At 40.1% G+C, this 12,763-nt stretch overlaps 1 protein-coding gene across 2 annotated transcripts in view; it reads right to left on the reverse strand.

Annotated features, from left to right (window-relative positions):
• Positions 1 to 3,229: 3,229 nt before the first annotated feature.
• Positions 3,230 to 12,763, reverse strand: part of EPAS1 (endothelial PAS domain protein 1) — an 80,280-nt gene continuing 70,746 nt past the window's right edge. Inside the window, exons 8-16 of one of the 2 annotated variants that reach the window (XM_074168604.1) lie at positions 12,286 to 12,433; positions 11,325 to 11,533; positions 10,813 to 11,000; positions 9,839 to 9,949; positions 8,432 to 8,916; positions 7,188 to 7,311; positions 6,981 to 7,098; positions 6,277 to 6,450; positions 3,230 to 5,818 (exon numbers count right to left, since the gene is read on the reverse strand). In XM_074168604.1, the coding sequence (XP_074024705.1) occupies positions 5,667 to 5,818; positions 6,277 to 6,450; positions 6,981 to 7,098; positions 7,188 to 7,311; positions 8,432 to 8,916; positions 9,839 to 9,949; positions 10,813 to 11,000; positions 11,325 to 11,533; positions 12,286 to 12,433 (1,709 nt within the window). In that variant the 3' untranslated portion in view covers positions 3,230 to 5,666. Of the gene's footprint in view, positions 5,819 to 6,276; positions 6,451 to 6,980; positions 7,099 to 7,187; positions 7,312 to 8,431; positions 8,917 to 9,838; positions 9,950 to 10,812; positions 11,013 to 11,324; positions 11,534 to 12,285; positions 12,434 to 12,763 lie in introns of both variants that reach the window. The other variant, XM_074168603.1, reaches the window with a different exon arrangement.

Here is a 12,763-nt window from a genome sequence, read left to right on the forward strand (position 1 = left end):
GAAACCACAGACCTAGGTAAGGACTGGGAGCTAGGGTAGAAATGGGATCAGGGCTAGAGGAAAGGCCAGGAATGAAGACTAAGCAGTAAAGGTTGCTTGCTGTGGCCAAGAAGCATGTTCAGCTGTTCAGAGATGAGGACTTTCCATGTTTGATGGCTGAACAAGCCATCAAGCTGTTGGTCCTGTGTTACTGTAGTTTATGTAGGACCTTTGGTCTTTCTGGAAGTACATGCTGGTGACACTAATATGCCTGGAAGAAGCAATGCTTGAGGTAGGTTTCTTCTGGCACAAGAGACTTAGCTGTTGGTTTGCCTTTGCCAGTGCTGTGGGGACACAGAGCTTCAGTCACTAAAGCTGTTGGTATAACGCTTTTTCTTGCAAAACCCAGTCAGTGCCAGTCCTTCAAAGGCCAACAGCCAGACGCCAATTCACTAGCTTACAAATTGTATAATTTTAAAAAGTATACCTGGGGTGGTTCACGCTTGTGAGCCTGTGAGGATCTAGCTTGCCAGCTTTGTCTGTAATTCAAGGATCTAAACACAAACATTACAAGTGGGAAGTTTGGGGTATGTGTATGTGCTTATTTTTCTTTTTTTTTTTTTTTAATGAAGCTAAGGGCAGTTGCGTTTTTTTAGATGCCATCCAAGTCTAAGCAGTCCTTCCAGCCACTGGGGTTAAGGTGCCGCAATTTCCATAGCGGATAGTACAGGAGGGGGTGATGCAGCTGCTGTTGCCTCCAGCTGCCTGTTACTGCCCAGTGTCCAGGGCAGATGTAGCTGGCGCCGGCTCACAGGTAGTGTTTGCAAGCCAGGTTCATCCACGTGCTTCTGTTCCCTAATGAGGCATCTTTACCACATTTACTTACTGAGAGGTGTGACTGAAGAGAATTAAGTAACTCCTTGATTTACAGGAATTTAGGACTTCTTCAAGAAAAATGTTCCATGTGAGACCTGAGGCACATCACTAGATGCTGAAACTGCAGGCTGCTTTTAGACAGAAGAAATGACAGTGATGCTCGCAAGCAGAGTAGCTAACATTTTTCTCACTTTGCTTCAATTTAAAACAAAAAAGAATTTAACATGAACATATGAAAATGGGGTACATACCAATTACTAGAGCCTTCCTGTAGTGCTTTTGTAGCTTCAGTTGACTAAGGAAAGCAACAGCAAGGAACAGAACCCAAGAGAAGCAGGAATCCACGCCTGCCTTCCCTGCGGGTGAGGGTGATCTCCCAGGGATGTAGGCAGCCCCAGAGTACTGAAAGGCGGCTGTTGAGCTGCGTGTTGGCTTGCACTAAGGCAGCAGAACCAGGATGTGTGGCAGATTTTGTTGTCGTACAAAAATATTGTGCAGGATTTCCTTTTTTCTTAGAAATTGTTTCTCCCTCTCTTGGGAAGCCTATAATAAGAGAGTTGGGAGCAGAAGGGGAGAAAGAAGGAAAATAATGCTGTTTTTCAAATTTAGGTGAATATTTCTAGTTCTCCACTGTAGGTCTTAAAAAAAATAATACAAAATTGACATGTCTTTGAATAGCGTCATAAAGCTCCTCAGGGAGAAGTAACAAATGAAACCTTCAGCATCTAGAACTGGAGCGGTTGTGTGTTACACGGAGAGTTTTCCTGTCCTCTGCCTGTTGTTGCTAGCAAGTGTGATGATCACCTACTGCCTGCAGATCTCAGTACTGCTTAGGAGCTGGTGTCTCACCTGAAAAGATGGTTGGACTTTGCTCCAAGTTACCTTGGCTTTTTTGAGGTTTTACTAGTCATCATATATATATATATATATATCTCAGGATGTTGAGAATGTACTATAGTATTTTGTTGTAACCATTTGTTAGATAAAGAGTGTGAATCTTGCATGAAATCTGTGGTCTAGGAAGAAACATGGGCTTGATCAGTTTAAAAAGAGAGTAGACTTGAAAATCAGCCAGAGACCGAGACCAGCCCGTTGTGAGCGTTTAGCAGAACTGCCCGATTTTTAGGGGAACATAGTGAGTGTTGAAGGATCTAGTTGTGATCAATTCTGTCTGTGCTGGTGGAGATACAAGATCTGATGCCAAGAAAAGGTGCTTTTAGGCAGAAAGAGGATGTACACCTGATTTTAAGCACTTCTATTTGCCTACTGGGAGAGTTAGGGGGGAAATCAACGTTTTTAAAAAGCTGTAATAAGCTCCTGTTCAGCAGCACAAAGCTCAGCTATTGTGTAATCTAGGTATTATGTTTCTGGCCAGGATTTGGTTCTTTTGGGTACATAAATTGCAATGTCAGAGCTTAGCTATCCAGGACACTCATAAGCATAAAGGATAAAAGCCACTAAAAATTCACTGAAGTGAGAAGTGTTTAGCTGTATTAGAAAGGTGGGGGAGGGGAAGGTGAAGGCACTACTGGTGTGTTCCTTAAGCTACTTGAATATGGGAGTGGTGACTGCTTGAAGCACTTCAGAATGAGTGGGATACCCCAAAAAATAGTGCCTCACAGCCCTATGTTACATTAGCAGCCAGGGATTAAAACCTTTTAAAGATAGAAATTGGTCTGAACAGGTTAATCTCTATTTAAGATTGGCTTTTTTTTTTTTTTTCTTTAACCCCTCAGACTTGCCCTGAAGATCAATGGGATGCTTTAAAAGAGAGTGTAACAGGCCCACCACCCTTCGCTCTCCATTTCTGGGCGTTGTGTGATTACTGTTAATTGCAACAGATTTAGAAGCAAGGAGTTACTTTCTACGCCTGCTGAGTATCCCATCTAGAAAAGGAGGCGTTGATAACTCATTTATGCAGATTATTCAGAAGATTCGCTGCTGTTTGAGCAGCTCAACGGCACCTGTGTGGGCACTGCAGGTGTTTAAGGCCGCCCTCAGAAGGGTCAAGCACCAACAGCTTCCACACAGTCCCATCTGAATCCAAGTGCATGTTTCAAAATGAATGTCTGAATGTGGTGGTCCTCCTACGGCGGTGTTATTACACAGGCAAAATGGGCAATTTCTATACGGGAAAGGATTGGCATGTTTAAGGTTAAACGGCACTGGGTAAAGGACTGGGTGGGTGAAGCGGAGGCTTGGATGAGGGAAAGCCCATTATTCGTGGGCTTGTCTGTACTGCGAGAATACTATGGCTTATGTTACTGTCCTGTCACAAAAACTGAAGCGGGGAACTGTGGCGATTCAGCCTCTAAAATATCATTTTGTCAACTTAATTTTCTTTCTTTTTTTTTTTTTTTTTTTTAAGGGTAGTATTACAAGAGGTGCCCTCAGCTCCTCACACAGAAATACACTTTTGAAATGGAAGCGGCAGTCTGAGCCATAGGACATGTTTCAGAAGGACCATCTGCGGGGCGTTAATTCTCCATTTGAGGAAAGCTGGGTAAACTCTACACAAAGTTGGTGGTATGGACACGTGGCAGGCTGCTTCCCAGCTCTCAAATACGGGTAACTTTTGTTTGTTCTTTCATTCTTCAAAGATCAATGCAAACCTTTATTTTCTATAAATAATTTAATAAATACTTTTGTTTTACAATGATACAACAAATAACAAATTCATAGCAAACGAGTCACAAAGAATTTAAGATCAGTATACTTTAATAAGGTATCAGTGTCAAAATACATTTCCTTATCAAGTTAAAGTTCCCATACAGTTATAATATTGTCAATAAGAATTCAGCAATATAGATTATGAAATAATTATGATAAAAAGTATGATTAATATTAAGACATGGAATATTTTTTCAGAGTGTTTTAGTAAACTGTTAGGGTATATAATTTTTAATGCTGAAACTACACAAATAAGAAATAGGAGAGCAGTATTCAAGTGTCTTTAATCCTTGAAGCCTTTTAAGTCTTCGCCACTGCACATTTGTCAAATCTGGCTTGCCAATTTTCATCAGATTTTGATGCTTACAATATATTTTTTCCACATGGTAATAACTTCATTTGAGGTGTGGATTATTTTTGGTAACAAACTCTTGAAAGATTGCCTACAATATGGCCTATCATATTTTTTACGTTAGGTACCAATAACAAAAGATCTCTAGCTTTTCTGAGTAGGTGTGGTTAAGAGTCACTTAACACAGCGAACTCTGAAGTGCTCAATGAACCCAAGGCTCCCTCTCTGCAAGTGTCAGTGCATGATATAAAGCAATTTTATAAACCAGGCTTCAGCAGAATCAGAAATCTCAAAAGAATATATCTTTGTTCTGAGTTTCTGGGCCAGATTTTTACCTTTTGTACGTTGCCACAGTTCCATTTTCTTCAATGAAGCTACAATGATTTATACCAGTGGAGGAAACAAGATGATATATCCCAACATATATCTAGGTCTGTATGTATTTTAAAGTCAGAACTGCTCACCCGCCTTTTATTACTTTAATATTTTTTGCTGTTTAAAGATGGTGTAATTTAGGCTTTCAAATCCCTTTGCCTTTGAAAGCATTCAAAGCCACATTTTTTAAAATATGTGCATGACGACTAGTGATAGTTGGAAAGAAGATCTGAAAATGACATTTCAGCTACTGATTCATGTAAGGCAAGTAAAAGTGATAGCCTGCCAGCTATTCATCTCACTACACGATCCTTAATTCTTTTTGTCTATTTATTGCTGAGTTAGCCTAATACGCTGGGAAATACTACTTTTACTTTCAGTTTTAACGACTCAGTATTTCAATTCTATTGCTAGCTAGCACGTAAGATGGAAAAGGGTGACATTAATCAGAGGTGTTAGTACTGGCTGCTGGTCAGATTCCTGAAATATCAGCAACACCACAACAAATACTAATAGTTCTAGCAGAAACAGCTCTTAAAGTTGTGGTGTCCTAGATACAGCAAAAGTACCAAAAGATGACTAACTGAACTGGAGAGAAATTAAAAAAAAAAAAAATCTAAAAAAATCTGTTTTGTGTTTAAAAAAAAAAACTATTACAAAACAAGAAACTGCAACACAAATGAAAACACAGGTCTAAATCCTCCACTGGGGTAAATCTGTAGGACTCCCTTGGCTGTAGAGCTAAGCCAGGTTAAGGTAACTGAGAATGTGACTTGCTTCTGAGGAAAAAAGCTTACAATGTGCAACTTTCACAGATACCCACAAACATTGCAGTTCACCATTCACATTTCTTTCAAAAAAGTGTATAAAAAAAATGAAGGGAACGGGGGAGGCGGAAGGCTGGGATTTTTCCTTAGTATGCTTTTTCAAAAATTATTAAAGTTACAATACGATAAATGCTGGAAAACAGAAAGACTGAAAGGATTTCAATTTGGCAGATCAACAAAAAACTGTGGTTGGAGATCAAATTTGTTTTATTCATCTTTGGCAATAAAAATAAATCTTTGCAGTACTGCAGCCAAAGTATCACGTGATGAGGCATTTATACCACAGCTTTTTATAAGCATGAAAATTTCAGAGTATAAATTACATGTAATGAGATAAGGGGAGGGTAATCAAACTCTCTAAACAACACTTTAATTGCAATAGAGAAAATACAGTAGATGTATTTCTTTAATATGAATAATAAAGTGAGTAACTTCAAAAGGCCACTATTTGGTAATGTGAACAGGTTCAATATCTAAGTAAAATCCTGTAAAAGTGTATTGGTATTAGAAATTGTCTACTTGCAAAAATATATTTAAAAACTGAAGCTGTTTTGAACAGTATAGGCCACGGAATATTGCAGGATCGCTCAGGTTGCCTGGTCCAGTGCTCTGAGCAGTTCACTGCCCTGCAGAAGCGTTGAGTTGCCCAAAACAGGGACGTTCACCTCACAGTCATATCTTGTCAACTCGGGCAACAAGTAGGGTTCAAAGGAGGGCCCCAGCAGACGACTGGTCATACCTGGAAGAGATTAATGAAGTCAGTCATGGTGCTGAGGCCAGAGAGAGGACTTCTGGACTTCTTTCCTTTCCTCCCTCTTCTGTTTATACCAGTTATAATACGTATATACATCCCCTTTAATTACTTATTTTAACTTTTAGAAGGCATGTGTTAAGACTCTAGCCTACAAACCTCCCATATCAATGCTGCAGTGAAGTCATTTAGTACAGTTTAATCAATTCCATCCCAAGACAAGAGGACGGATGGAGGCTGACTGGTAAAAAGGTATCAAAATACTTTTTTCTTCACATTTAAGTTTCACACTACACAACAGAACTAATTTTTCATTCTATGAGGCAATACATATTTGGTTCTTAGTTTATCCTCCTCCTCTATATTTTTTAAGTGTTTTCTTTCATGGAATCAGTATTGGAACTAAATAACAACATTTCCCAATTTCTGTATTTGACAGCTCTTACCTGATGCTTTATGAGCTGGCTGGACAGGATAGTCCTGATAATGGGAACTGTAAAACGGAGGGGGAAACGCTCCTGCTTTCAAATTCTCACCAGGACTGCCACAGGTGGGTTGCTGCTGCTGTTGCAGTTGATTCATTGGTTGGCTCAGACCTCTTGAGTTACAGAGAAATTCATCTGATTTACATAGTAGGAAAAAAAAAAAAGTTAAATTGGGCCTGTGTAATAACTATAGTAGATAGTACCTAATTCAAAGCTAAGTGATCCTTGGTGTGATGTTCACACGACGTAGGAATACCTGCATCTTGTCACAAAGGAAGTCCAGAAACAGCACTAGATCTAGAACCAGTATTGCACCGAGGATAAGCTTGCGTGAGGAAACACAATGTTGTAGAGAAAAAGTGTCAGTTCTAGCTCTGAGATGTCCACACCTTGCATCAGCATGAGGTAAACCCATCTCCATTAAGCTGATCTCTGTTACCTCCAAAAGCAAGGGTGTGAACATACATGAAACCATCAACCTGGCAGTTGTTAAATGTACTTTAAATTGCCCAGCTCTTAGTGATACAACCTGATCTTTAATTTTAGCTTAGTGTAATATTTACAGAGCTTATTTACGTTTCCTTTTGAAAGAGTTTTTGTTTCTGTTTCTGTTCAACCTGTCTTAAAATTGTGTTTCAACACAAAACCACTTTCTTTTGTCTTACCAGTAAGAACACTTGTGCTGAGAGACTTTTTTTCTGTAACCAAGGAACAGGTTTCCCCTTTGAGAAATTTCATTCTCTTCCACATTAGGTGAGATGGGTTAATGACCGACGCATCTCCCTAGAATGTGAAGAAGAGCAACACAAATAATTACACCGATGACTGTGGTGAGTCCAAATTAGTAAAGGGGATGCATTTCTTCTGATTACCCCACTCAGGTGTTGCAATGCTTGTTCTTCATAATCCAGTTGTCGTTTCAGTTTCAAACTGTTAGACAGCGCAATTCTTGCTGGGTTTACATCTATGCCTCGTTGCCCAAAAGCATCCAGGGGTCTGTGGAGAAAAGATCTCTGGGTGAGTGAGCAGGGAGGCAAATCTAAAGCATCTTGTTCATTTATACAGATTCTTCTTTCATTTAAAGACATTTTAAGGTGTCTTTGACACATGACAGTGGACAGACCTCAAACGTCAAAGGTTTTTATTTCCTTTTGTTAGTCATCCCACAAGCTTTGGAAACTTGACTTTTGGGATCAAAGACTAATGAAAGTCTAGCATAAACAGCCTCTAGGAATCTCCAGACAGACATAAAAATACTGTGGAAAAGAAAGTCATGTGATTTTTAAGGATAGCATTTTGAGAGCCCTGCCTGTCCCCTTGCTTTGCATACTAAACACAAACACACAGGTTGCTGTTTGGGGACAAACCCTCTCTTTCCAGATGCATATTCAGACACTGGTATTTCTGCCAACAACAAGAAATCCCAGAAAGCAAACTGCAGGTAAGCTACACAGCTTCACATTTTAAAATGACCATTACAATCTTATGTACTTCCTGAATGCTTGAGTATGACCAATGCCGAGGATCCACACTCAACATGCTACCCAAGACCTACAGAGAAACTTCTAGGACTGTAGCCTCTGATCTACATCTCATCCTATACTGGTCACATGTAAGGAAGTGACCAAGGCAAAGAAGGGCTGTAGAAAAAAAAAGCCTGTAATTTCAAATCTTAGTTATATTATTATTTATGTATGCCAACAATAAAAGTACTGTAAATCCCTCCCTTTCCCCTATTTTCTGTTGTGCAAAAAATATGTGGAAAATAAGAAGGTATGCATGGGTCCTGGCTTACTGCTGGACCAGTATGCCTTTTCAGAATTTTTTCTGACTGCATAAAGTTAAGCAGGCTTTGCAAAATTACTTGGGTAATCTTTAAGTGACCAGCAGGAAATCCATTCATGCATCCATACTGGCAGCAAAAAATTAGCCCACTTCTGATTCCCCTAGACTGACTGCTGCTGGGAGAGCACCAGGCTCGTTTCCCCGACGGTGCAGTCTGATGGCTATCAAAACAACTACTCCAGCTGAATTGAGAAAAAATAATTTTTCAATATTATGGCCCCCCCCAATATTTTCTGAGTAAAATACATAGTTATACCCCAAAAACTCTTACCTTTTTTTGTATATGGGCATGCTGGGAGGGTGTACTGGTGGCCCTGAAGGGGAACTTGATAGGGATCCTGAGTATTTATCCATGAGTCTCCATTTAGCAGGAACATATTCTAACGGGGGATCAGGTGGCCACTGAGTGTTTGGTCTTCCTCCCATCGAAGACAGGGGAGTGCTGGCTTGGTCATGGTACGGTGGCAGTGATGACCTACTCATATTGTTGAAGAACACTGATGACAGGGACCCGTGACCAGGGTTAATGTTTTTATTTGATAGCTGTGGGCAATATTTCTCAGGGAGGAACTGATTCTGTGAAGCAGAAGCAAGGGGTTGGAAGATGGTACTCATGCTACTTAGACTCTGCTGGGTATTTTGTGCACTTTCAGAGAGAGGACGTTCTTCTTGGCAGATTGGGCTGAGCTGGAAATCTTCTCCATCCATAGGAATGTAAGGAGCCAAGGTTTCAAGGTCCAGTTCATTGAAGTCAGTCTGCACAAAAATAAATTAAGTTGATAAAGAAACTAAAAGGTAATAATAGTTGTGGCAGTTAGTGTGATATGAAATACTAGTAGATGTGAAACTAAAAAATCATTGCCAAATTTACCTACATGAAACTGGCTACCTCCTATTTAAAGGTCTTATTTCTATGACTAGCATATATGTTTCATCATATCATCATTAGCAAAGTAAGACAACAACTGAAGACAATAGACTTCCAGATAAGCAGTATTTGCTAAAGCGGCTTGCATGGAGCCTGCAACATCACTGTGATCTGAACTAGATTTTGTATTTCATTAAGCTTTGAATAACTTGTCTGCCAAGACTCTACACCATGTGGCATGTAGTTCAACCTTTGTTACTTTATGTGCAAGCAATTGTCACATCTCTTTGAAATCCTCCAAGAGGTAAGACAAGTGGAATATATCCAAAAATGACAGTTTTCATTTTGTAGTTGAAGGAGGCATGTGCTACACAGGGCATTTCTTTCTCACTTTGAGGTTTTGCAAGAATTAGTTTATTTATATTTTGTTCTAGAAAGGATGTTTACTTGCTAGTCATTAGGCCAGATGAAAAAAAAAAAAAAAAAAAGAAAGAAAATCTGCTGTTTATATTCCTTATCCAGTCTTCAGAAGCTTCCAAATTCTGAAAGCTCTCTGCTGCTTCTTTCTTCTTAGCAGTGCCACCATGGTGACATCCTAAGGCACTTGCTTCAGGCAGTTAGGGATAGAAATTTACACCCCAGCTTTTGAAAGTGTACGTTATTGCTAGTGTTGTGCATCAAAGTTTTGGTGTATATGTGCAAATGCAGTTTCCATGTATGTTACTGTAGCTGCACATATAGCATGCCTCTGTACCACCTGCTAGCAGGGGATTGAATTTTATGGCTTTTGAAGAGATATTAGTTCCTTACCTGGGAGTTGCATTGATTTTTTGATTCTGTGTCCATGGCAAAGAGTTTTTCAATCACCTCAATCTTAAGATCTTCATCCACAGAACTGTAATAATCTTCTGGGCTGCTTGGCTGCACAGAAATAACAATTTGCTATAAGCAGCAAGACAATTACAGTATTGTCTTAGCATCGTGCAGTTTATCTGTGCTATTCAGTAACAGACCTTTCCTATTGTACCAGGCTGTATGTACAGTGTCCTCAGAACCCAAAACTGTCCACTTCTACCATATGCTCTTCTCCAACACAAGATTATTTCTCACTACAAAGTTTGAGAGCTATACTGATTAACAAAGACATCCAGTACAGGAACCTAGTTGTTTTCTTAGTTTAAATGTTTTTTAGCAACCGAGACCAGCGACACTATTAAATACTTGTGTCAAGAAGGGAGACACTTAGCACTACCTCAATGTCTTTATTAAAATTGGACATCCTCCTGTAAAGGCTGGCTAAGAATGGCTCCAGCTCTTAGGGACAATGCCCTGAAAGCACATTCATTCTTCCCATGAGGAACTCCCTGAAGGTCCTCTCAAAAGCCCGAGTTGGGTAAAATTTCTGGACCAGAAACCATAGCTTCTAGTTAACAACAAAAAGAGGCCCTATGGGTCTGCGGAAATGTTGCTATTTTACATTGGCTCTTTATTTAAGACTAACTCCATGAAAGGTGGTAGCATGTTCTACTAGTTGTTTATAGGTTATAGTAATTATTGAGGGACAGCTGGGAGAAAATGAGGATTGCAGTGTAAAGGCAGGATGCCGTTCCCATTATGTTTTTGCTATTGATTCTTAAGATACACAGGATAATACAGGAGGGGTATAGATACACTGGGCCTTGTTAATAAGCAATGAGACAGGACTTCTACATGAAAACATATTGATGGGACACATGTTGATGGGACAAAACATAACATGCATTTTCTCTTAAAGCTCTTCTTACCGTGGAGCAACTACTGTTGCTGCTTGCACTTGGAGTACTGCTGCCAGGTGCAATCTGAGGCATTGTAAAGGATGGTATCGTCAGTGTTTCACCTTGAGCAGCGTGGCTTTTCACTTCTGCTGGCCAGGCTTTGTTTGGTGTCAAAACAGCACTGGTGAAGGCAGGAGCTTCCTCAAACTTCTGCGTCCCTGCATAGAGTTTTAACAATATTAATGGATGCTTTTAGGTTGTGCTGTGTTATGATATAATTGCAGCTATTCATTGAAAGTAAACACTGCTCCTAGTTGCCATGACAATAAGTTGGCATAGACTTAATGCATGTTGTTTAGTCAGCAAGAAAGCCTGATTCTGCTCTCACTCACAGAAATTTTCCACTGGTGTGAGCACGTGGGCTCTTATAGCCATTACTCCTGATTTGTACACGCAGTAAACAGACCTTGTCTGTTAAGTTTCTAAATGTAGGCTCATATGTGGTTCTTTGTTGCACAGAAATTATTCATACAAATACTAACCAAAATCCAGGGAAATAATGGCATCACCAGGTGTTGGTGCCAGCTGAGCAAGTTCCTCTGGTTCCTCCTTTAACTTAGTAAACAAGAAGTCACTCTTCTCTGTGCCAGGGATGCCGCTGTCGTAGGTGGTGCTCATCGTCAGCAGGTGAGGCTTGAAGAGCGATTCCGTTTGGTCCATGGAGAACACAACATCGTTCTTCTCAATTTCACTAACAAGAAAATAGGTTTTAGGTATTTTGCCCTCTTAAAAAGAACGAAGACATGGGTAATGTAGGCAGCACAAATTCTCTAAAGCCGGGGACCATACAAGTGTTTTGGCCTCTTTCAGTCACATGCCAGGCTCTCGACAGGCGAGGCACGGTTCCAGCGTTGCTGAGCACCACCATCTCAGATGACGCAGAGAGTGTGGTCAGGACTTCTGTGGGAATACTCGGGGCTTTGTTGCTCTCCTTTTTAAAGGGACGTAGTCGAGGCTATAATGACCTAGACTATCACTCAAATAAGTATTTCCTATTTTGGCCCCATCTAGGACCAAAAATACTTGAGTTTTGCCAAACAGAGGCAAGACTCCTGATTGGTCCTGATTTTTCAGATGGAAAACAGCTTCTCCTAGCAACATACTTAATTTTATCTCTCTGTCACAGCATCAGAAAAACAAAACACATTAACAGTTGTGTTACACAATAAAATCTTCAGTGCAGGCTTTATACCCTGTTGTATCAGCAGAGCAGCCCTGCTGCAGAAGAGAAAGGCTGTGGTGTATTTCGACAACATGTATGGGAATGGGCATGCCACATTTTTCATCAATGTCTAACATCGGTAAACAAGACTGAACAAACATGACTAAACTGATTTCAGAATAACAACACTGAATAAATAGACCCTTCAAAAGTTCCTCTAATTATTGCATTTCTTCCAGCAGATGAATGCATATGTAGTTTTTCTGTCCCGTACAACTTACCTCAGCACGTAGTTGACACAGACGATGCACTGAGGCTGTAGGTTGCGCGTATTGTAAATCACCGTTCCTTGAGTCTCCAGCCATACGTATCCACCGTGCTTGGCAAGCATCCGGTACTGCCCCGTCACGACTTGACCTTTTGTACACACTGAGAAAAGGGGGCAGAGAGATATAAATAATACAGCAGGACAGGAACGCGCAATATGTAACACTTGTTTTAAATAAACCCGCTTTTGAGTTTTCATTATGCAAAACTACACTAAGACATTTGTTAGCAAGGATGCTTAACTTTTGGAAAATTTGGCCATTATAAATATAAAAGGGGATTTTAATTTGAGGTCTCAAGACGCCTGGCATTTGGGTTCTTTAGATGGTCTAAGTATTCAGTGTGGGATTTTTTTTGCATTTAATTTAAGATCCTAATTGCCCCCCTTTATTCTAATGCCCATTGCCTGCATGTTTCTTGAAAGTCTCTGTT

The sequence above is a fragment of the Numenius arquata genome, chromosome 2, assembly GCF_964106895.1.
Source record: "Numenius arquata chromosome 2, bNumArq3.hap1.1, whole genome shotgun sequence".
NCBI classification, from domain to species: Eukaryota; Metazoa; Chordata; class Aves; order Charadriiformes; family Scolopacidae; genus Numenius; species Numenius arquata.